The sequence below is a fragment of the Sporisorium graminicola genome, chromosome SGRAM_1 (genome assembly GCF_005498985.1).
Source record: "Sporisorium graminicola strain CBS 10092 chromosome SGRAM_1, whole genome shotgun sequence".
NCBI lineage: Eukaryota > Fungi > Basidiomycota > Ustilaginomycetes > Ustilaginales > Ustilaginaceae > Sporisorium > Sporisorium graminicola.
Window position 1 is genome coordinate 513,131 of NC_043719.1, and position 23,374 is coordinate 536,504.

General features: G+C 56.8%; 9 protein-coding genes across 9 annotated transcripts; 5 read left to right on the top strand and 4 right to left on the bottom strand.

Moving 5' to 3' along the window:
• Positions 1-1,009: 1,009 nt before the first annotated feature.
• EX895_000214 (uncharacterized protein) lies at positions 1,010-3,397 on the top strand (the record flags this gene model as incomplete). Its single annotated transcript, XM_029880815.1, has 1 exon — positions 1,010-3,397. The coding sequence occupies one exon, from the start codon at positions 1,010-1,012 to the stop codon at positions 3,395-3,397; it is 2,388 nt and encodes a 795-aa protein (XP_029742201.1).
• A 412-nt stretch (positions 3,398-3,809) lies between these two features.
• EX895_000215 (uncharacterized protein) lies at positions 3,810-5,678 on the top strand (the record flags this gene model as incomplete). The annotated part of the gene is made up of 1 exon (XM_029880816.1): positions 3,810-5,678. One exon carries the CDS (start codon positions 3,810-3,812, stop codon positions 5,676-5,678), a length of 1,869 nt encoding a protein of 622 aa, XP_029742202.1.
• Positions 5,679-5,849: 171 nt separating this feature from the next.
• EX895_000216 (uncharacterized protein) lies at positions 5,850-9,188 on the bottom strand (the record flags this gene model as incomplete). Its single annotated transcript, XM_029880817.1, has 1 exon — positions 5,850-9,188. The coding sequence occupies one exon, from the start codon at positions 9,186-9,188 to the stop codon at positions 5,850-5,852; it is 3,339 nt and encodes a 1,112-aa protein (XP_029742203.1).
• Positions 9,189-9,437: 249 nt separating this feature from the next.
• On the top strand, positions 9,438-11,447 carry EX895_000217 (uncharacterized protein; the record flags this gene model as incomplete). The annotated part of the gene is made up of 1 exon (XM_029880818.1): positions 9,438-11,447. One exon carries the CDS (start codon positions 9,438-9,440, stop codon positions 11,445-11,447), a length of 2,010 nt encoding a protein of 669 aa, XP_029742204.1.
• Positions 11,448-11,688: 241 nt separating this feature from the next.
• Positions 11,689-12,717, bottom strand: EX895_000218 (uncharacterized protein; the record flags this gene model as incomplete). The annotated part of the gene is made up of 1 exon (XM_029880819.1): positions 11,689-12,717. One exon carries the CDS (start codon positions 12,715-12,717, stop codon positions 11,689-11,691), a length of 1,029 nt encoding a protein of 342 aa, XP_029742205.1.
• Positions 12,718-13,197: 480 nt separating this feature from the next.
• EX895_000219 (uncharacterized protein) lies at positions 13,198-14,271 on the top strand (the record flags this gene model as incomplete). Its single annotated transcript, XM_029880820.1, has 1 exon — positions 13,198-14,271. One exon carries the CDS (start codon positions 13,198-13,200, stop codon positions 14,269-14,271), a length of 1,074 nt encoding a protein of 357 aa, XP_029742206.1.
• A 196-nt stretch (positions 14,272-14,467) lies between these two features.
• Positions 14,468-16,225, bottom strand: EX895_000220 (uncharacterized protein; the record flags this gene model as incomplete). The annotated part of the gene is made up of 1 exon (XM_029880821.1): positions 14,468-16,225. One exon carries the CDS (start codon positions 16,223-16,225, stop codon positions 14,468-14,470), a length of 1,758 nt encoding a protein of 585 aa, XP_029742207.1.
• A 517-nt stretch (positions 16,226-16,742) lies between these two features.
• On the bottom strand, positions 16,743-18,749 carry EX895_000221 (uncharacterized protein; the record flags this gene model as incomplete). Its single annotated transcript, XM_029880822.1, has 1 exon — positions 16,743-18,749. The coding sequence occupies one exon, from the start codon at positions 18,747-18,749 to the stop codon at positions 16,743-16,745; it is 2,007 nt and encodes a 668-aa protein (XP_029742208.1).
• Positions 18,750-21,738: 2,989 nt separating this feature from the next.
• On the top strand, positions 21,739-23,235 carry EX895_000222 (uncharacterized protein; the record flags this gene model as incomplete). The annotated part of the gene is made up of 1 exon (XM_029880823.1): positions 21,739-23,235. The coding sequence occupies one exon, from the start codon at positions 21,739-21,741 to the stop codon at positions 23,233-23,235; it is 1,497 nt and encodes a 498-aa protein (XP_029742209.1).
• Positions 23,236-23,374: the final 139 nt, after the last annotated feature.

A 23,374-nucleotide genomic window follows, 5' to 3' on the forward strand; every position in this document is an offset into this window, starting at 1 on the left:
CTGGTGATGGTGCTGAGTATACCTGATCTCGAGCTTGAGTCAAGACGTCGGAGTTGGGAATTGGAGCTGAAGTGCATCGAGATACAGCTAGGTCCATGCGTAGCTTAGCTTGACTTTAGAGCTGCGGAACCATGCAAGCGCCGAAGCTAAAAAGTCAAATTTGAAAACGATTCGCGCCGCGATCCGCTTGCCTTTTTATCACGCAAATCGGATCTTCTCGTTGTGGCTCCACAAGGTCTTCTCCGGAGAGAGCGACAGAGAGAGAAAGAAGAGTCGAATCACGCATAGTGCCTCATTGTAGCGCCAGCCAGAACGACAGCTTTCGGCAACGATAATGAGAGCCGCCTCAGTCAACCGTGAAATGGAGGACCACAGAGGCAAGACTCTGATGCGTTCGTGATTCTGTCTTGGTGGCCTCGCTAAAATCGGCGTTTCCCCACCTTGTGCGCGACGATTTTTCAAAGGTCCAAGCTCGACTCGATCGAAACCGAGCCGCTGCGCCAAATACAAGCGAGCACTGAAACCAGCTTCTTCGATGTCTGCCGCTCGAAAGCGCAACAGCTGACTACCACGAGGGCCGGAACAGAGCATACAAACAACTGACTTACTCTTTGCCTTGCTTGCAGCAGGTGGAAGTCAACTGATTTGCTCATGTATGCATGAGACCGTGTGTGATTGATAAGCACCTTCGAGCCACAAGGTTGTCTATTTTTCCCGGTGGCAGCTGCGTGCATTGATTGAATTTCGCATTTTGGCCCGTGACAAACTGAGCTTCCAGAATACTCAGCACCATCACCTCTTGTCGATCTTGCCTCATCCCGTGGCGTCTCTGTCAGAGGCCTGATAGCACACTCTGCTGGTATCGTGCTCTTCAACAGTGGCAATGTCGACCGAATTGTTGATACAGATTCACCCATAAGGCCGCAGGACTGCCGGCTGAAACCTCGATAGGCCTTACACATCGACGACGCTAGCCGTGCTGATTCCGACGATCAACACTAGCTCTGCGATGCAACCATCCGCTATGGACTCCAGGCTTGCCGATGAAGTCCTGCTTCGCATCCTCAGCTTCCTCGACGCAGCAGACCTCGTTCGACTGCAGCTCGTCAATACGCATATTTGCCGATTGGCCAAAGACCCTCAGCTGTGGAAACGCCTCTTCTACTTCAACTTTGTGCGGCCCAACAAAGGCACCTCTGATCAGCATGCAAGCTCGCGCACCCTCCCTACGCTTCGAGAGCTCAGATCTTTGCTCTTGCATCAGAACCTTCTGTCGGGCAAGCACATCACTGGCGACGGAGCCGGACCCATACATCGCTTGCCTAGCCGTTACTACAGCACATCGCCACGTTCCAGTGCCACAATCGCGCCGGAGAAAGCGGCTGATGATGCTATCTTCTCACTCTTCCATCGAGGACTGCGGTCCACAGAGGCCTCGGCTAGAGACCATCTGATTGACTGGGAACAGATCTTTCGTGTTTCGACAAACTGGCAACACGGCAACTTTGCCGTCTCGGAGCTGGTCACACCCACAACAAGGGCCAGGCTCGCGCCACGACATCTTCCATCATTGGCGTCTCATGGTACTATCGTCAGAGTATCCCATGAGTTCACCCTGACAGCAACTACCGCCGACGTCGAGGATGCTTCGACCTCCCCCAGCGTGTCTGTCTACCCTTCGGAGCCATCTACCTCCTCGGCCGACCAGCTCGGACAAACCACCAGCTATATACCCACCGATCTGCAGGACAGAAGGCCAATCCTGCGATTCTCTTCGCAAAGGCTTCGCAGGCTTCTCGAAATACAATCATCCGATCAGGATCCAAAGCAGGTTCTCATTACCGAGATCGCAATCGATGCTGACGCTGGCATGGGTACTCCGTCGGCCGATGCATTAGAATCTCGAAAGCGCAAGGTCGATGGAACAAAAGATATTGTATCAGGTTCCGTTGCCAGAGTTCTGATCGCCTATTCGACCGGACACTTCAGCATCTTTTCACTTCGCACCACAAACGGCATCACCAAGTGCTCTGAAGACGTCTTCGACAGCTCAGAGACAACCGCTTCTGACAGTCATGTCACCATGGCCGCTCTGCACTCCCACGCGCTCGTCCTGTGCTCTTCCGATTTTCAACTCGCCTTTTACCGGATCAGAACAAATCCGACCACGCGGATTGATCTGATTCACCGTGTGTCGAGCTATCGTTGCTCGTGGCCCGCATCTTTGCGTCTCAAGAAGCTCCCTTATCACGACATGTCTAAAAGTATTCGAGGACCCTCATCGTCTTTGACCGCTGACCGTCACTGGAGAGAAGAATGCATCGAAGAACAAGCATTTCGAGTCACTTTCGCTTACTCGACACCAAGCTATCCTGCATCCTGGAGTGTCTCTGTTCTGGAGGTCGTGGTGCGGCTCAACCTCGACGCAGCATCGCCGTCGGCAGTTCGAGTCACAAGTCGACACGCTACAGCAAAACACCCTTTTCGTCCGACTCCGATCGACCCGAGGGGTCGTTCTATGCTCGGCAGGCATCAAAGCTCACCCCTGCGCACATCGCACGAATCTCTGGGGCAGCCTCCAGTATTGGCATCAAGGGTAGCTACGACGAGTAGCAGGTCTACGAGCTTAACCTATGATGATCCGTTTGTTGTCCTTGGAGCAAGCGATAATCTAATCGAGGTCTACGAGCTGCTGGGTGCCACCACCTTTGTACGACGCACTCCCAGAGATTCGCACACACCGGCACCTACTTCTCGCTCGGCGACAGCCACTCCCGCTTCGCCAACTCAAGGTCTTCGTCTCGTGCATCGTCGCAGCTTACACGGACATACTGGCAGCGTCGACAGCGTCGCGCTTGAAGATGGACGGTGTGTTAGTGGCGGGGCGGATGGCAGCGTGATGGTTTGGAGCTTGGGCGATCGTGCCAACGAGACCGACTCAGTTGCCAGTGTCATGCGCCATGTTCGAGCCAGCGCCCGCGGCTCAGAGAGGAGAGACGGTACCAATGGTATAGGGTCAAAATCGACCAGCTCCACGATTTTGGATCAAGAAGAGGGCGATGAAGCTGCTACACACATGGCGCACGTGTTGACTCTACGCTCATCAATGGAGCCGGAGTTGTCAGAATCAGAGCTGCGGGACCCGAACGACAAACACTCGGGTTATAACCAAGCCCGCGATGCTCGTCCTCTTGGCCCGTCGCTCGGCCAGATGGTTCGAAGCCGGGTCTTGGACCGTCAAACTCGAGGGGTGATCCGCTGGGTATCGACGGCGTTTGACAAGATCGTCAGCATTGTAGCCTACACAGATGCAATGTCCGGCCTGATCGCCGCTGGTAATTCTTCTACCGAAGCGCAACAGCCCCGTGAAAGGGTGCAGGTTTGGAGCTTCGGCTGAACCCCCCTTCAGGACGCGGCAGCGAGGGACTTGGAATCGCCTTTGCCTGTACTTGTAGCTCCCACTTGTATTGATAATGTATTAACATCAAAGTCGCAACCTGAATCTGGCATGATCTCAGTCCTGCTTTCTTCTTGCAGAACAGGCCGTCATCGAGTCGACGTGGTCGAAACCATGTGAAGCAATGTCATCGAGTCGAAAGTGCAGTAGATACTACCACAGTAGTCTCGGAGCAGTTGGCGGAAGCCGGAAATCGGAACTGCTGCTCCACTCTGAAATTTTTCGAAGATTTTCCAGAAATTGGGCGTTAGAATCGGCCTTTCGCTTTTCTTCCAAACACCATATCGAACTCAGGTGCCACAACGCATATTGCATCTATTTGGATCTCGAACATCCACGCTGGCATTGTGAGATGGACATCTTTCGCACCTTAGCGGGCGGAGGTGCTCGCTTCGACAAGAAGCGCTTCCAGAACGACCTCAAGATCTTCGGTGGCGCAGCTGCTGACGAGCCGGCGGGGTCTACGAGCAGTACAACATCTTCCAGCAAGGCTTCTGCGGGTAAACGAAAACGAAAAGGGACAGAGTCGATCGCATCTGCCAACAACGAAGCGTCGACGTCGAATGGGGCAAAAGTGATTGTCCCGGACGGGCTTGATTTCTTCGGTTCAGCGGCCAAGACGAAATCGACCACTTCGGCGGTGGAGCGTCAAGAGAGGCTCAGCAAGAAGGATGGCAAGCGGAAAGCAAATACTGGATCTTCTGACTCGGAGGATGATGTAGATGAGCATGACGAAGGCTCGGACTCAGAAGAAGAGCGAACGGACGAGGCGCCGGTGACGAAAGCTACGCTCAGCACCTTCCTCAAAGCCAACAAGATCAAGTTGAAGGGCACCGACGTTCCCCTTCCCATGGCGTCGTGGTCGGAACTCGAGACGCGATTCAACGTGCAACCATGGCTGCGCACCAATCTGGAAAAGTGGGGATGGGGTGTGCCCACCGCGATTCAGAAGGGTGCCATGCCTGTGCTGCTCGCCAACCGCGATCTCCTCGCCGGCGCACCCACGGGATCCGGTAAGACGCTTGCCTTCCTTCTTCCTCTCATCCACCACCTTCGCGCGCCGTCCAAAAAGGAACACTTCCGCGCCGTTATCGTTTCACCCACGCGCGAACTCGCTCAACAGATCTACGACCAGCTGCGTCGACTTAGCGAAGGGCGTAACTTCCGCATCTGCGTGCTCACCAAGACCTCGGATGCCTCTGCGATCGCCAATGCGTCTTCCGCCGATCCGAGCAAACGCAAGAAGTTCGACGTGCTCATCACGACGCCGCTGCGACTTGTGCATGCGGTGGAGAAGGAGGAGGTGGATCTGAGCAATGTGCGCCATTTGGTGTTGGACGAAGCAGATCGGTTGTTGGAAGATGGGTTCCTGCAGCAGACGGACTCGATCCTGGCGGCGTGTTCGCACCCGCACTTGCGCAAGGCGCTGTTCTCTGCCACGCTGCCCGCGGGAGTAGAGGAGATGGCGAGAACGTTCATGGTCGACGAATACCGCGTCATCGTGGGCACCAAAGACTCGGCGACCGAAACGATCCAGCAGGAGCTGCAATTCGTCGGATCCGAAGACGGCAAGCTGCACGCGCTGCGCTCGCTGATCCAGGAAGGCGGGCTCAAGCCACCCGTGCTGCTGTTCGTCCAGTCGATCGATCGCGCCAAAGATCTATTCCACGAGCTGGTCTACGACGGGTTGCACGTCGACGTGATCCACTCCGACCGACCCAAGCTGCAGCGCGAAGGCGTCATCAGCGCTTTCAAGCGCGGAGACGTGTGGGTGCTTATCTGCACCGAACTCATGGCACGCGGTATCGACTTCAAGGGCGTGCAGCTCGTGATCAACTACGACTTTCCGCAGTCGGTGCAGTCCTACATCCACCGCATCGGTCGCACGGGCCGAGCGGGCAAGCAGGGCCGAGCCATCACCTACTTCACCAAGGAGGACGCCGTGCATCTCAAGACCGTGGTCAACGTCATGCGACAGAGCGGCTGCGACGTGCCGGAGTGGATGGTGAAACTGAAGAACCCAGGCAAGAACGAGAGGAAGAAGCTCAAGCAGAGGGCACCCGAGAGGAAGGAGATCCGCACGAGCGCGGCTAGCAGTATGGGCAGGAGGCAGGCCAACAAGCGCAAGGAGATGATTGCTGCGAGCAAGAGGAGGAAGGCGAGCGATGGCAAGGAGCAGCACAAAGGTCGAGGCGAGGCCAAGGTTCAGAGCGAGCAGTAGACGCATCTCAGCTGCAGCACCAGATTGTTTTGACGTTTGTCACTCATTCTTCGCAATGACAGGCATCTTTTGAAAGGCGCACAAGAGCAGTGGCAAGCATCGAACGAGAATTGAGTTACGTTTAGTTAGTTATCCGGGTGTTCTAAGCGGAGTGAAGGGTGAGAGAAGTCTTCAAAAGTCGTCTTCCTCATCCTCGCTACTGGCGTGACCCAAATCCATCTCCCCACCATCCTCGATCTGCCCCACGCCGTCGTGCTGCTGCACGATCCCCTCCACCGTCTTGACCACCACGCCCAACCCTTCCTTCACCGTCTCCAACAGCGGCCTCATGCTATCCTTCAACTCCTTTGTCTTGCCCTTCGCCTCCGCGCCCAGGATCAGCTGCTTCTGCGCCCTCGAGTCCAACTTTGTGTTGAGGAAGAACAGCAGACCCCTCGTCAGGTCGATGCTGCCACCGACGAGGTTGCTCTGGACCATCTTGGCGAGCTTGTCGTGCTTGAGCGGAGCGGTGACGGTGGGGAGGTGGAGGGTTTTCGCGGGAGACTTGGGCGACTGGATCGAGAGGATGAGGTGGATGAGCAGGAGGCCGAGGAAGTGTGCGGGGCGCGGGTTGAGCGCTGTGAAGTCGACCGTTTTGAGCGCTTGCAGTGAGAGACAGTCGTGGCTGATCCACCAGGCGTACGCGCGGGCCATGTTGGCCACCCTTCGTGGATCAACGCGCTTCCCCTGCTCGTCGTCATCGTCGTCTTCGGTGGAGAACAGAGCCGCGGCGAACTTCTCGCCGCCAACCTGCTTCTGTCCGATCTCGCGGAGGAAGTCCCACAGACAGTACTGCAGCGTGATGCGCATGCCATAGTCGTTGCGGCAGATCTCCTGGCCGATGAGCGTGTAGTACGGATTGTAGACGTTTTCAGACCCGACGCAGTGCACGAGCACGCGGATGACTTCGCGTCGTTGCACGTCGTTGAGTTTGAGCAGCAGCACGTTTTCCGCCGCCTGGCGGTAGTCTTCGGCGGTGAGCAAGGTGACAAAGACGATTCGGCGCGCGTCGGTGTTCATGCCCTGTTCTCGCGCTAGTTCGAGCAGGCGCGCTTGCTGTTCGTCCTGTTCGTTGTGCTGCGTGGCGGCACTGGTGGTGGCGGACTGGATGGCTGAGGCTCGTGCATTCATGGGAAGCAGCTTGGTCAATCCTTGAGCATCCGACTGGTCCGTTTGGCCCGTCCACGCTGCACCGACGAGCCACCATTTGCCCTTCTTATCGGCATCCTGCAGATCCTTCAACCCGATGCGCAGCGCTTCGTACGACTTGACCGTGCGCTTCTTGCCCATCCCACCCAGATACTTCTTCATCCGCGTCAACAACTGCCCAGCGGCACTGTTCGGGTTCGACGCGTCGTTGCCAATCGCTTTGGTTTTGGTCTTCTGCAGATCCGACATGCGTTCCAACATGAACTTGGTGCGTGTCGATGTTGCGGAGGTGGACGACGCAACGCGCGATTGGGTCAGTGAGATGATGGATTTGAGCGAGCTCGAGTCGTCCGTACGCAGTTGATGACCACACGAACGGATGGTTTTGAGAAGGAGCTCGATGTCGACTTCGCCTACGCTTCCCGTCGCGGTTGGCGCTGCAGCATCGGTGTCGGATGCCGCTCCAGGTTGCTGACCGAGAAACATGCGGATGAGGTCGTAGATGAGCGGACACGCCACCACGTGCAGGTTGTACAGTTCGCACGCCAGCACGGTCAAGTTCAAACACTCTTTTCCTTTCACCTCCTCCTCTTCCTCCTCCGCCGCCTTCCTTGCTCCATTCCCACCCTCCTTGAGCGCAGTATAGTGCTTAGTCAACTCCTCCACCAGCCTCTGCACGAAGAATGCCGCAAACTCCACGCCGACCACTTTGTGCAGCGCTGCCACCAGCGCGGCATGCAAGATGACAAAAGTGTCGATCAGGTTAGAGCGAGACGTGACAGTGTCGAGAATGAGTTGAGTGATAGTCGTGGTGACATGTGCGCGCGCGTGTGTGCGATAGAGCGACTCGTACTCGCCAACGATGGTGTCGATGTTGCCGTCACCGAGACGATTGAGCAGACCTTGCGCTTGACGACGCAGCTTTTGCGCTGCGAGCGGATCCATGTCGAGGTCAGTGACACTTTGGGTGGAGGAAGGCGTCTTGGAGGTGGAGGCTTCGGCTGTGAGCTTTGCGCGCAGCGCTGGTGGGATGTATTTGCTTGTAGAAGTGGCAGCAGTGGTGGTGGACGCTGGTGCGGCAGACTCGGATGGGGATGCGTTGGAAAGGCCTGCGATGAGTGCATGAGCTTCTTCTGCTTCAGAGTCGTCATCGTCGTCAACATCGTCTTCGGAGGTGCTTGCGTCTGCTCCGTCGTTTTCAGCGTCCTCATCCTCCTCGTCTGTCGTCGCCATAGCAGCGTCCCAGTTGCTGAAATCGTCTTCGTCGTTTGAGTCGAAATCGTACATCCCTTCTTCTGGACTCACATCAACCTCATCCCCTCCGCCCTCAGATGCGCTTTCTGACTCGCCCTCCCTTTCCTCCTCCTCCTCTTCTTCCTCGTCCCCCTCGCTCTCGCTCGCAGTAACTTCCTCCAATCCAGAATCATCGCTCTCCTCCTCGCTCTGCTCATCGTTCTCGCTGCCACTCTCATCGTACATGCCCACTTGGAAGCGATCCAGATCATCGAGGAAATCATCCAAATCGTCGCGCACCACATCCTGACCCTCCCTGCTCTTACCGAGACTGTACTCGAGCCAGCGGATCTCGTCCTCTTCTTCCTTCTCCTGCTGATTCATGTGGCGTCTGCTCTTCTTTTTGCCTGCGCCAGCCAGAGCGTCGGTAGCTCTTGCTTTGCCTTTGGAGGAAGAGGACGGACCGGCCTCTGCTCGTGCCAGCATCTTCTCGAGCGCTGTGGGCTTGCTAGAAGAGGATTTTTTGGCGGTAGACTTGACAAGCTCCATCTCGCCGGTGAATGGGTTGAGTCTTGTCTTTTGCTCGAGCGCCTCGCTGTTGTCATTATTTTTGGAACTCTTGGGCTTCTTAATGACTTTGAGTGCTGCTTCTGGCTGCTTTTCCGATTTCCTCTTTTGCTGTGAGATTTCAGCAGCTCGCTGTGGTTGGCGCGAGGAAGATGCGTGTGCGCCAGCAGCATCCTTGCTCTGATGAGGACGCTTGTGCTGAGGTGCCGTTCTTGGTTGGGAGCGTTGCTGTTGCTGTTGCTGCTGACGCTGCTCCTGTTGCTCCTTTTCCTGATTGCGCAAGGACTTGATGGGTCCTCGAGGCGTTCCTTTGGCCGCACCGTTGAGTGCACTCTGCGGTCGTCCTATCGCTTTGAGCTGTGATATTCCTGAGCCGGTGTGCGAGTTGAAGCGGTTGGCGCCGCGATCTTGAGGGCGGAAGGGACGCCTGTGTGCTGAAGGAGCCGGCAGACCAAGTTCATCACGAAGAGACGCTGGGAGGGTGGTCGTCTTGCGCGACTTTGTGCGCGGATCGAAAGGCATCCTGGCAATGGTAGAGACGACGGTGCCTCGGGACTTGTTGCTGAGTATGCGGCTGTGAGAGAAGATGCAAGTGGTTCAGCGACAAGAAGAAAGTCGCAAAAAAAACCCCAAAAAATTGGTTCGAAACTCGGAAATCGGAGCCAGAAGTTGCACTGTGGGCGCAAAGAAATCGATGCATTGCTGCAGCGATAGCCTTCTTTCCAATCAACCTTCATCCACGACTCCCATACTGCAGCCTTCGACACCACCATGGACGCACTCGCGGGCTACGGCTCGGACGACGGTGATGTTGCTGAACAGTCGTCTCCCAGGCTGGTCAGGTCGACTAGCAAGATAACCAGCTCCGAGCCGCTCGACTACGATCCATCCGATGCCTTTGGGCTGAGTGGGCTCAAATCGGACCAGGCGTCAATAGCACCAGTCTCACAACAATCGCAACCTGAACCAGCAGCTTCTGCTGCAAATCGGTCCTCAAAGAAGAAGCAAAAGACAGCGATCGCTCCCGCTCCCGCTGCAGCGCCAACACATTCCAACCCTTCGCATGCATCCACTTCAACCTCGACCACAACAGTAGCCCTCGCCCCAAAAGTAATCGACAACTCTTCCGCTGCCGAAGCGCTACTTTTGCGGCCAGGAGACAGTACGATGCATGTCAACATTCCTTACGCCGACATGACAGCTCCCCAACTAGGTCCCGAGAACCCCTTCGCCGCACACACCCTCGGCGCACAGCAAAATACGCTTACGGGACACATCGAGTCGACGGCAGTCTCGGACTACGATTTCCGCAATCAGCAGCGTACCTTCCACGTCTACGGCTACGCAAGAGATCCTTCGCTTTTGCATCAAGCTACCGCTGCGCAGGACGGCTCTTTGCATTACATTGGCGATCAGAGTGCAGCAGCACGCATGCAAGGCGCTTCGGCCGCCGATATTCGTGCGAGCAACGCACAGTTTAGACCTGCGACCAAGGCGCTCAAGAAGAAGCGCAACGGTACTGCGGGCGATCCCGGTGTTGTCGAGGGGGAAGGAGCGTATGTGGGGCCGTGGGCTAGATGGGCCGGCGACGACAACGTGGCGACGCAGCTGCTCGGTGAGGATGCCAATGTCGGTCCTAGCCAGGCGGAGATTTCAGCGGCACAGGCAAAGTCCGAGGCGAGGGAGAACGACAAGGCACAAGCGGAGAAGGACCGAAAGGAAGCGGAAGCCGAAGAAAAAGTCACAGAAACAAGCATCTTCCACGGCAAGAGCATGTACGACTACCAAGGGCGCACCTACATGCACATCCCCACGGACGTCGACGTCAATCTCTCGGGCGAACCGGGAGAGCAAGAGTGCTTCCTGCCCAAGTCGTGTATCCACACGTTCCGCGGGCACACCAAGGGCATTTCGACGCTCAAACTCTTCCCACGTTCCGGGCACTTGCTGCTCTCGGCGTCGCTCGATACGACGGTCAAGCTGTGGGATGTTTATCACGAGGGCAAGTGTCTACGCACGTTCAAGGGGCATTCGAAAGCGGTGCGCGATATTGCATTCTCCAACGACGGGCGGCAGTTCTTGTCGACTGGGTACGACAAGCAGGTGAAGCTGTGGGACACCGAAACGGGAGCTTGCCTGGATAGATTCAGCAACGGCAAGACGGCCTACTGCCTGGCGTTTCATCCGGACGAGGATAAGCAGAACATTTTCCTGGCCGGGATGAGCGACAAGAAGGTGCTGCAGTGGGACATGAACACACACACGGTCACACAGGAGTACACGTCGCACCTGGGCGCGGTCAACACGATCACGTTTGTCGACGGCAACCGGCGCTTCGTGACCACGTCGGACGACAAGACCATGCGTGGCTGGGACTACGACATCCCCGTCGTGATCAAGTACATTTCCGACCCGACCATGCACTCGATGCCCGCGGTCACGCTCTCGCCCTCGCGCAAATGGCTCGCCGCACAGAGCATGGATAACCAGATCGTCACGTTTGCCGCCGACGGCTCGTTCAAGCAGAACCGCAAAAAGGTCTTCAAGGGCCACAACGTCGCCGGGTTTGCGTGCCAGGTCGGGTTCAGCCCGGACGGCAAGTTTGTCAGCAGCGGCGACGGCGAGGGCAACGTGTGCTTTTGGGACTGGAAGTCCGCGAGGCTCTTGAAGCGGCTGCGCGGCGCGCATCGCGAGGCGGTCATTAGCCATGCCTGGTTGCCCCACGAGACGAGCAAGGTGGTCACGGGCAGTTGGGACGGCGAGATCAAGTTGTGGGATTGAGAAGCGCAGAGCGCGAGCGCGCGAGAAGCAGAGAAATGAATGCCACAGTGCTGTTCCTTGTGCATTCGATCCTGGTCGTGAAGATCTGTGAGACGCGGAGAGACACACAGAGAGAGAAGCCTCATTCATCAACACAGCTCCGCCGGCACGCTTTGAGCAATCTCATCCACACAATGTTTGCAACGAAACAATCGTCGATCATTACACCAAAACCCAAGTACAGAAGAAAGAACAACCCTCCTCACTTGCCACCGCGCTTCCCCCTCTTGGCACCGTTCATGCTCGTCACGCCATGACCTCCAGTGGCAAACTGCACGGCCTTCCTGGTATTGACGAGCTCCTTGTCGCCCTGGCCCTCGGAGTTCTGAGCCTTTTTGCGCATGGCCGAGGTGCCGAGCTTGTTGAGCAGCGCCAGGTTGCCCGCGCGTTCCGCAGCGACGTCCTTCTCGTTGGGGTCAAACTTGCGCTTGATGCCCTTGGGTTTCGACTCGCCCTTGAGGGTCTTGTCGAAGCGGCCCATGGAGGCCGTGGAGGCACGGGAGCGGAGCACATCGGCTTCGAGTTGGGCCTTGCGCTGCTCGCGGGCTGCTGCGCGTGCGAGCTTCCCAGCATTGGCGTCGCCGAGGGCACCCTTGGTGTTGCTCGAACTTGTGGAAGAAGCAGCGGTGGAGGCGGCGGCGCGGGCTAGGTTACCCAGCCGCTGCTTTTCGTTCTTCTGCTTCTTTGCGAGACGTTCCTTCTTGGCGGTCTTGGCGGGGTCCATGTCGGTGTTTCCGTTGTTCTTGAGTTCGTGGATCCACTGCTCCTCCAGATCCTTGTTGGCGCCCTTGAATCCCCACCGCGGCACCCATTCCTTGGTCGCCTCGTCGTACACCATCTTGTCCTTCTTGCGCGACTGGATGCCCTTCTGCTTGGCGAACTTCTCCCACTTGGTCATCGGCTTGGGCTTGGGCATGCTCTTCTCGCGTGGCAGCTTCGATGTGAACGCCGGCAAGCTCGCGAGTGGGCCGTTTTCGGGATCGCGCGTGACGGGCAGCGTGAAGATCTTGTTGACAAGCGACTGAACACCATCGCGCGTAAGGCTGAGCAGCTTGCTCGACGAGGTGGACGTCAACGGGTTGGGGTTGATCGAGGTGAGCAGGCCGAGGTCGAATTGATACGGCGAGGGACCTTCGTCGACGGTGGTGGGTTTGTATTTGGAGGTGGAGGCGGCAGCGAGGGCTGTGCCGTCGAGCGAGGTTGCTGTGTCTGATACGATGGCTGCTGGCATTATTGAGCGACTGGACACAAGTTCCACTTGTTGAGCACTTGTTGAGGGATGGTGTTGGCTGAAGAAGAAGCAAAGACGGAGAAGCTGAACGAGAGCAACTGAACGGCCAAGGCTCGAGTGAGTCTCAAAATCTCAAAATCTCAAAATTTTTGGAACTCGAGCGACTGAGTTTTCTTCGCCTTCGAGCGCAATTTCTCCATTTCTTCAAAATTTTCATCTTGATTGCAGCCGCCACCCGATGTTGCGCCGCATCGGGAAATTGTTCTTGAACCCTGATTTTTTTTGGCTCGTCGGTTGTGCCGTTCTGCATGCAAACCGGTGAAGTTGCAGTTTTGCTTTATCGTGCAGCGAATCGGCGGCAACGAGCGTGTTCAACTTCTTCTTTGCCAACACAGCCCCTTATCCTTTCTGTTGCTCGTCTGCAACCTTGTCTCTCTCCCTCCGGCCATTCGCACCATCTACAGCAGACAGGAGCGAAATATGACATCCCCACTGGCGGTCAACGGCATCACCCTCGGCTTCTACCCAGACGAGGGCGATGCAGGTGGGCACAAGTCGTACCTCTCTGACCTGAATGCGGCGCTCTCACGGTCTTGGTCCTCCTCCACCGATGACTCGCCGCCGCAGCCTACGATCAACACTGTAGGATGGTACGCCCAGACGTACCCTAACGAGACGTTTGACGGTTTCCAGTTCATGCCTCTTGTCGACGACATTGCACGCGAATACGCACGATGCCGGGCAAGCTATATCTACGAAGCTTCGGTCATGCCGTTCCAGAGCTGGACGGGCTACACACCCTCCAACAACGTCAAAGCTACCCAGGTCGCTGCGGTGATGCAAGCCATGTTGGATCGCAGCCGTTCAAGCGACGGAGACTTCGCGATTGCAGAGATCCGGCTGCGCTTCGGCCACGAAGTCAACTATTACATCAAGTCCGGCTTGTACCCTCCCCCGACAACGAGTGATGATGGGCACGACTACCGTACGGCGTTCGACACGGTCGCTGCTGCATGCCGCGCTTTGCCCACCACCTACAGCTCGCGCATCAAGATGTTCTGGTGCCCCAACATCGCTTCTACTTCCGAGGGCGCTCTCGCCGAATACCAAACATTCCTCCCGACACTCGACAATATCGACTACGTGGGTATCGACTACTACTGCCCCGCGCCCGGCTGCCTCGACCCCTCGGACTTTGTGCGCAAGATGAAGAAGGTCCACGACAACTACGCCTGCGCCACGCGCCCGTTCATCCTTGGCGAAACCGGCCTGCACTTTGACGCCGATGAAGGTGGCGGGATCGATGCCAAGTTGCGATGGCTAGACGTGGTGACGGGCAGCGAGGCGAGGCGCGGCCTCCGGTGGATGTCCGGGGTCAGCTGGTTCAACTACGAAAAGGATCGCGACTACAGGGTGGTTTGGGTGGCGCAGGGCGAGGAGAGCCAGAATGCGCCCTTGGTCGAGTGGTTGAGCCAGAGGATCGAGGTGCAAGGCCAAGCTGGTCGCGGTGGGGCGAAGGTCAAGAAGTTCTGGAAGACGCTGCTGGCGAATTGAGATTCAGAGCCGCACAGCGACCGAGCCGTTGTGGGGTTATGTGAGTCGAGAGTGTTCCTTTGCATTTGCTTTAAAATCTATTCCGAGAAATCGATTCGCAAGTGTGAGTGAGAGTGAGAGTGAGAGTGAGAGTGAGAGTGAAAGTGAGAGGGTGAGTGCGAAGGTGCAAAAGCGTAAGAGAGCGTGATACACGGCCTCAACTCGACTTGACCTTCCCCTCCCTGCCCTCTACCGACACCTTGACGTGGCCCTTCACCCTCGCCACCTCCCCCACCCACGCCTTGCTCCCCCCGAGCACCGCCAAAACCACCTCGATCACAGCCAACACATGCAGCAACACCACCAGCACCGCCTCCACGCCTCTCCGCACAGCCGCGCTCTTCGCATATCCATCCACCGCCTCCACCGCTTTACAACCCCACTCTTTTCTCTGCGGCACACTCCGCTCTGCATCTTTGACGTCAAAGGGCAAGTAGACCTCGCCGATCGCCTCGGCCGCGCGCAGTCCCGAGCTGAAGCCGTCCTCGTGGAACCCGTAGTTGGTCCAGGCACCGGCGAAGAAGGCACCGCGTGTGCCCTGGAGCGGTTTGAGCTGTGTTTGCGCGAGCACCGTGTCCGGGGTGTAGAGCGGGTGGGAGTAAGACTGGCGTTTGAGCACCAGTTCGGGGCGCGGTGTGTACGGGGACGAGGGCGACGTGGTCGGGTTGAGCGTAACGAGGACGGGCCCGTACTTGGACTCGGGCAGAGATTGGAGAAGATTCATCCAGTAAGTGAGCGAGACGCGGTCAACGTCGCCTTCGGAGGTCGAGAGCAGTTGCTTGCCGTTGATCTCGTCTTCCGCGTTTGCTGCGGTGAGAGTTGCGTTCGAAGAAGTGATTGACGCCGACGAGGATGCGAGCGGTACGGTCTCGGCAAGGAAGTTCCACGCGGACCACGCTGCTCTTCGCAGCGGCATCAGTCGCGTGTCCGCATGCAGCACCGCGACGTTCTGGCTAAACTGGAACCTCGATAGCGTCTCCAACACAGCTCTCCCGACACTCAACCCTTCCGCCTCGCCGGCCCGCAGCATCTTGAGCGTGTCATCCGCGTGTGAGGCAAAAATCACTCGATCCCACCCGGCATGCTTGGCGCCGTTCGCCGTCTTGAGCGTCCATTTGGCATTCCTGCCATCGATCCATGCGGCGACCACCTCGCCCTTCTGGTTCCCCTGATGCACGCGCTCCTGCGGCAAGTGGCTGACGATGCGATCGACGTACGACCGCGAGCCATTTTTGACCGTCAACCACTGTGGACGGTCGAGAATCTGTAGCAGGTGGTGGTTGTGCATGAAGCGCAGCAGCGTCAGAGCGGGGAAGGACGAGAGCGCGGTTTCGGGCGCAGTGGACCAGATGCTGGCGGTCATGGGGATGAGGTAATTCTTCCTGAAGCTCTTTGAGTATCCACGTTGGTCGAGCCATTCGCCGATGCTGATTTCTGCGCCCTCGACTGGGTTCTGCTTAGACAGACGCAGATAGTCGACCGATTGCTGGTTGAACCGTATGATGTCCCACACCATCCTCCAATGGCCTGGGTTGAGCAAGTTGGAAGGCTGGCAGAACAGCGCCGCTGGCGAGCCACCCGCCCATTCGAAGCCACCATACCCTCCCAGTGCCGAAACGAAACGCGTGACGCTGAACGACATGTCGCTGTTCAAGATCTCGACGCCTGTGTGCTGCAGGAACCGCAGGAAGTTTGGATAAGTTACGCGGTTGAACACGATGAACCCCGTATCCACCGGTGTGCTTTCCGCTGACGCAGGCGAGGCGGATGTTGGCGAAGTGAACGTGACCGTGTTAGCGTGTCCTCCGATCCAAGGGAGGGGTTCGAAGAGATGTACTTCGTGCGCAGAGTATTCGTTCAGCGCCCAGATGGACGAGAGGCCGGATACGCCGCCTCCTACTACGGCGATCTTCATCGTTTCAGAGAGTCGCTGTACTTTGCGTGAGTCCGGAGCGAAATGGTGTTCAAACAGGGTGATGGCAATCAAGCAACAAGGAACGACGTCGATGCGAGAACTGTGCGTGCACTTTGACCTGGTAAAGGCTCGTGCGCAACGTGACGTGAGGCCGCTGGTGCCTTGCAGATCGATAGCAGCCCGCACAGCACCAGTGTCAGTCGCACACTGTAGCAGCCGAGTCCTCAGCTGTTTGCGAGTTTTGCGCTCCGATTCGTGAGACTGCGAAACGAAATTCTCCATTTTCCTTTATCTATCTGTCGCAATTTCCCAGATTTAGCCTTGTGAAAGAGGCATACTGTAAAGGGTCCTTTGCCCCTCGCAGATGATTGATTGCTCAAGCGCTGACCTAATTTCAGCAGAGTCATTCTTGCGGCAATCGGCTGATATCATCTTGTTTCGTTCGAATTGAGTGGAGGTGAATGCTGTGACTAATCGCTATGCTACTTGCTAAAGGTGGCGGCAAGGTGACCGCAGACTAGACATCCTGGTGACCAGCAATCGCAGGATGCTCCTCGCCACGCCATAATTCAGGTACATCTGGGCTGGGCTCCTCGTCATCGACATTGGCAAACAGAATGCCCCTGTATCGCCGACTCCAGGCTTTGGCCTGTTGAGCGCTGAGCAGCCGCTCGTACCTGTACTTGCGCTCTTCCTCTGCATCCCTCGATGCCTGTTCTTCTTCCGCTGATGAAGACGCCGACCCGAATTCGGCTGGATAGTGCTCCGTCGAAGGTGTTTTGGGTGTCCAAATGCTCGACCAGCCGAACAACGCGCCCAACAGGCGCAACGGCATGGGCACGGGCATCACCATCGTATTCATGAACGCTGACAGCGCTTCGATCGTCGTGGGCTCCATGGGCGACTGCGAGCCGCTCGTACGGCGCGTGGATACGGATCCACGCTGCAGCAGCGCCGCTTCGGTGAGTCGCCAAGCGCTCGAGTCGGCCGTCTCTTCGCCTTCGACTGGTTTCGAGTTGGAGAAGAGCGGTGATGTGGCAGGGTCAAGTACGATTGTGGGGAGCTGGCATTCCGTTTCGGTCTCAACGTCCGACGAGGCTCGCCAACGTTCGTGCTCGCTTCTGCCATCCAGCATCATTCCTGCTGCTGCCGATGGTACCGAAGCACCTGCCAGCGGCACACTCGCCAACGGCGCATCTGCTGCTTCGAATGCAAATCCTGGAAGCGGCGTAGCCCTGTGTTGTTGCTGCACCCCGGATCGCTGCTGCTGCCTCTCGGCATCCTCGTGCAGAAACGCATCGAGCACATCGGGTTCCAGATCAAATACCCTGCGCAGGATGGAGCCGATCACGCGCGACGTCTTGGACGGATGCTCTTGCACCATCCTCGATGCTTGGCTCGATGATCTCGGCGTCTCTGCGCCATCGGCGTGTCGACGAGTGTGAGCAGCATGGTGCTGAGCAGAGAGGAGGCGCGACTCGTAATCGATGCTGAGCAGCGACTGCGATGTGTTGCTGCGCTTGCTCGAACGACCCGCTGCCGAGCGACGATGCCTTCGCTTGGGTCGCCGCAGCAGATCGCTGCGGTCGAGGTGAGAGAGCCCGGCGCTCTGGGCGAGATTGCTCACTGCCAGGTCGGCATCGTAAGAGGCTGCCTCCGTATGGCGGGCCGTAGCTCGAGAGCGATCGAGACCTTGGCCATCGGCATTGTCTTCGCGTTCTGACCCGCTGGTGAAGACGACAGGCAAATCTTTTGCGGTGCGACGGACACGACCCATGTGACGACTCGAACGTGCGCTTGAGTAGAGCTGTGTAGAAGCAGAGGGGCTTTCGGGGACACGTTCCAACGTTTTGCTGCGACCGAGCAGAGACCAGGCCTTACTTCCGAGCATATGGCTATATGACTGAGTCGCAGCGGCCTGCTCATCGTCTTCGTCGCCACTTCCGATGCTCACATGGCTGAGCTTAGAGGGTCTTCTGCGCGAAGCTGTTCGACGGGCACCACGACGAGCCGAGCTGCGACTGGGATAGGAGGAGGCTACGGCATCGCTCTCGAAATCAAAATCGGAGCCAGAGCCAAAGCCGAGCTCCTCATCTGCATCAAGCTGCGATTCGGTACCACTGAAGACGGACTCGGGAAAGACATCTTCCGAATGGCGTGCTTCCGAGAGTCGATCGTCGTCGGCGCTGCTGTCGTTCAAGGCTGCATCGACGGATGCGACATCGGTAGAAGAAGGGCTGAGCGGGGACGCGAGAAACCGACCGGTGCCGTCGTGAAGTGGTGGCAATGTGAGTGCGAGTGGATCCGTGTCATCCGTCTGATCCGTAGAAGGAGAGGCGGGGACGAGGTTGGAGGTGTGGGTGGGGACCTCGCGCGATCGGCCGGGAAAGACAATGCTCCAATCTTGAGGAACTTCGCGTTCGTGTCGTTGATATGGTGTGGCGTAAGTGGCGGATGTGGAGTCGACAGCATGATCCTGTCGCTCACGACGTTGCTGCCGCGGCTGATGATGAACAAAAGCCATTTTGGAGATGGCAGCAGGGCTTGGACGAAAACTTGAGAGTGTGGCGACCTACACGTTCGGACCCGGGTGGCAAGAGTGCTAGATGCGGCAACGCGATGCAGTTCGATATCGTTTGTCGTCGAGGATACGGAAAACGCCGCTCTTGTTGTTGCTGTTTGGATGAACTCGGCGCCTCTGATATGCACAAAGTGGCAAGATCGCGATTGATGGAGCGAGATGTCGATTCACGATGTTGACAATGGCTGATCAGCTGTTGCGCCTAGAGCAGACTTGGTAGCGGCGGAGCGGATCAAGGCGAATGCCAAGGAGGACGTATGTGACGGTAGATGCGAAGAGGTTAAGAAGAAGCCCAGTCAAGAGGACGAAAGAGGATGATGGGATGATGGTAAAGGCAGATGAGAGAAAGGCCATCGATTGAAGCTTGAGTGACTGAGCTGAGCGAGGCGGCGAGGCAGAGATGCAGCGAGGCCGCGGTTGTTGAGCTCGTGCAGCAACGACGCAGGTGCGGCACATGACTGACATCTTTTGATCAATGGGATCTCCGACTAACACTGCTCTACTGCCTTGCCAAAAAGGCAAAGTGCAATCAATCATCAGGGTCTGATCCAAAAAGAAAACAAAAGACAAAAAGGTCCAAAAATCGAACAAGAATACCGCTGCAACAAGCACTGCCGCATTGCAGCTGGTTCTCTGCAGGTGTGATGGAAGTCGGCGCGGCCTCGGCGTCACTGGGAGCAATGGGAAAAAAAAATCGCCAATCGCCACTCAGAATGGCGAGCTCGCAACAGCGGTCATCTTGACCTTCAATCTCGTCAGCCATTGCATCACACGCTCTTTGGCCTGGAACGGGTGGGGGAGAGAGCGAGATTGAGACAGAACGAGCCAGCACGTTCGTTTGATGCTTCAGTCAAGCTCAAGCTCGTTTCATACCACCCACACCAGAAGGCTGTGCTCCAAAGTAAGGTTGATAGGCTTTGCGGCGTGGTGAAACCCATTGCAAGGATGCTATGAGAGGTGTGGGAACAGGCAAAGGGCAAAAGGCTAAAGGACAAAGCTTGACCGGTGAGTTGCATATCTCTCTCTCAGCGATTGCGCTTTGCCGAAACACGCCATTGCGCGGCTCACACCAACAAAGCCCAGCTCCTCGTATCCACATCCACTTGTGGCGGCTTGCCATCGCCCCGTAGAGCTACAGTCGTCAAGTTGTGCGCAAGATCCGCATCTCAAAGTGGCAATGGAGCTATACGTGCTCTGTCGATCTTGGTAGCGGACTAGATATCGCAGTTGGCAGCAGGAACAGAGATCTCCGATAAGCCGCCAGCAAGCGCAAAGATTGGGTCGACATTTTATTTCTTTTTTTCGCCTTATCATGAAAGCTTTTTTCCCTCCACCTCTTTGTGCATGCATAAGCTTCTTTTGACTGCGTGGCGTGGGTTGTGTGCGCGGTCCAGTTTGACAGAGTCGTATGACCCTCCCTCCGTTTTGGCTTTTAGACTTCTTGCCGTTGCAGCGCGACCTGCAAGCACGCGCACGAGACCTCTTTTTCTGCCCCTGCGCGCGAGCTCGAATCTAAATCCAGGGTCCAGCTCTGTTCCAAAAAAGTCATCCCGCATCTTTTCGTCGAACCGCGTCCCTCCGTCGATTGCGCGCCGGCCAACAACCGAGCCACACGTCGACGCTCTCAAGGGGGGAATGTCAGTCGACCTCAGCATAGGGAATAACTGTCCTCCATCCCAGCCCAGTCAAAAGGAATGAGATTGTCGATGAACTGCGACAAGTAGGAGGAAAAAGAGAAATGTGAAAAAAGAAATGCCCCGTACTGGGCTCGAACCAGTGACCTTCTGTTGTAACAAACTCAGCTATGTGCTGAGGCATCGTGTATTAGACAGATGCGATAATCCAACTACGCTAACGAGGCTTTGTTGTCAGTCTCGCTTAGTATTGTTATCATAACACATTATTGCATTTCCGGCTGTTGGCTATTCTCTCGATGTCAAGCACGCTCATCTCTAACCCATGCGCCGACAGCCGTTGACAGGAGGACACAATGTCAGAAAGAGGTGCAACACGAACCACTGCACCGAGAGGAGAAGGTTGGCCCACGTTCTCGTACAGAGAAATCAAGCAGCGGCAGTGGACCCAGTTGGGTTACTTACACCCGAAGACTCCGTCTCCGTCAGCGTCCGTTTTCGAATAATATAATTAAGTAAAAAAGATAGCCAATTCCCCGCGTCTTGCTCACCACTGGATGAGTCGCCGACGAAGCAGCAGCCTGCCTTGCTCGGTCCGTTCCGCCACTGGACGTCCACTTGGTCTTGCCGACCCACGTATTCAAGATGCATGTGGAGTAAGCGGAAAAAAGTGTCGTGCAGATGCGGTCTCTGTCCGTGCTTGTCCGCTCCGACTCGACGATGCGGGGGACGCAATCGCCGTCCTCCTTTGGTGGTTTGGTTTGTCATTGCCTCGAGTCGGTTCGGTTCGACGTGATGGTGTGACCATCAATGCAACATGCTTGAGATGCTCTCAGCTAGCTCAGTAGAGTCAATGCGATTGTTGTCAACCCAAACAAGTAGCGCAAGTGCAAGTCCCAAGTACAGAACGAATGAACGGCGTCAAGGTGGACAGTTGAAATCAAGGTAGAGAGAGACAGGAAGAAGACGGCAAACAGAGACCGAATGGCCGATTCCCTTTCGAGCTGGAAAGCGGCGTATTTCCGCACAAGTGGCTTGCGCTTCCGTCGTTTTTCGATTCTGTTGGAAAAGGTCGAATTTGGATTGGCTTGTTTCCAAGGCGGCTTTTCTGTCTACCCCACGCTGCACTCTCACTGAGAAAGCGGAATCTCGTCAGCAGGAAATGGCACCAAAGCACGACCCCACACTCCCCGCTCCTTGACCTTGTCGACTTGCCACCACGTTCATATATACGCCGACACTTGTTCCGTCTCGCTCTTCCCGTCGGCCACACATATACACACGCACATCTGCCCAATATGCTCAAGTTCGAAGAAGTCCAACAGCACAACTCCAAGGACTCGTGCTGGGTCATCGTCCACGGCAATGCGTACGACGTGACCGAGTTCCTGCCCGAGCACCCCGGTGGAGCCGGCATCATCCTCAAGTATGCCGGCAAGGACGCCACGGAAGAATACGACCCCATCCACCCTCCTGGCACGCTCGAGGAGAACCTGCCCAAGGAGAAGTGCCTCGGTCCCGTCGACCCCTCCACCATCAAGAAGGAAGACAAGAAGGAGCCTGCTAAAGCCGCACCGCAGGACGACGGTGGCGTGCCGCCTCTCTCGCAGTGCCTCAACCTGTACGACTTTGAGGTGATCGCGAAGCGCGTGCTCAAGCCAACAGCGTGGGCTTACTACTCTTCGGGAGCTGACGACGAGGTGACCATGCGCGAAAACACGTCTGCTTTCGGTCGTATCTGGTTCCGTCCTCGCATCCTGCGCGATGTGAGCAAAGTCGACTATTCAACCTCATTGCTCGGTCAGAAATCCACCCTGCCCGTCTACATCACCGCCACGGCGCTCGGCAAGCTTGGCCACCCGGACGGCGAAAAGAATCTCACCGTCGCCGCGGGCAAAGAGGGCATCATCCAGATGATCCCCACGCTCGCCTCTTGTTCGTTTGACGAGATCGTCGGCGCGCGAATCAACGAAACGCAGGTGCAGTTCATGCAGCTCTACGTCAACTCGAACCGCAAGATCACCGAGAAGATCATCCAGAAGGCCGAAGATGCAGGCGTCAAGGGCCTGTTTGTTACGGTGGATGCGCCGCAGCTCGGTCGACGTGAGAAGGACATGCGTATGAAGTTCGATGACGTTGGCTCAGATCAGCAGAACCAGAACAAGGACAACGTCGATCGTTCCCAGGGAGCAGCTCGTGCCATTTCATCCTTCATCGACCCCTCTCTGTCCTGGGATGACTTGACATGGCTGCGATCCGTCACCAAGATGCCCATCGTGCTCAAGGGTGTTCAGACATGGGAGGATGCTGTGCGTGCCGCCGAGCTGGGCCTCAGCGGTGTCGTTCTCTCCAACCACGGTGGCCGACAGCTCGACTTTGCCCGCTCGGGAATCGAAGTGCTCGGTGAGGTCGTCGAGGCTCTCAAGGCACGCAACCTGTTCCCCAATCCCATGTTCCAGATCTTTGTCGACGGTGGCATCCGCCGTGCCAGCGACGTTCTCAAGGCCGTCGCTATGGGCGCCACTGCGGTTGGCATCGGTCGTCCCTTCCTCTACGCGTACTCGGCGTATGGCAGCGACGGTGTGGTCCATGCGATCCAGCTGCTCAAGGCCGAGATGGAGATGAACATGAGGTTGTTGGGTGCGCCAACACTGAAGGATGTCGTGCCGGAGATGGTGGATGCCAGGGCGCTGGGAACGCACGTCAACTTTACGCCTATCAGCCATGGCCATCAGATCTATGAGAAGTTGAGTACCGCTGTGGGCATGCCTAACGAGCCGACGAACAAGCTTTAGGTGGCCGCAGTTGGCGGCGTGCAGTTTCTGTCACACGCTTTTGTGTAATGCTTAGTTAGATTGTTTTTGGTCCTCATCAGGGTGTGCGCTGCAGTTGTTCTTTGTGCTTAAGTCAGCGACACGAGGTCGTGTGGATGCT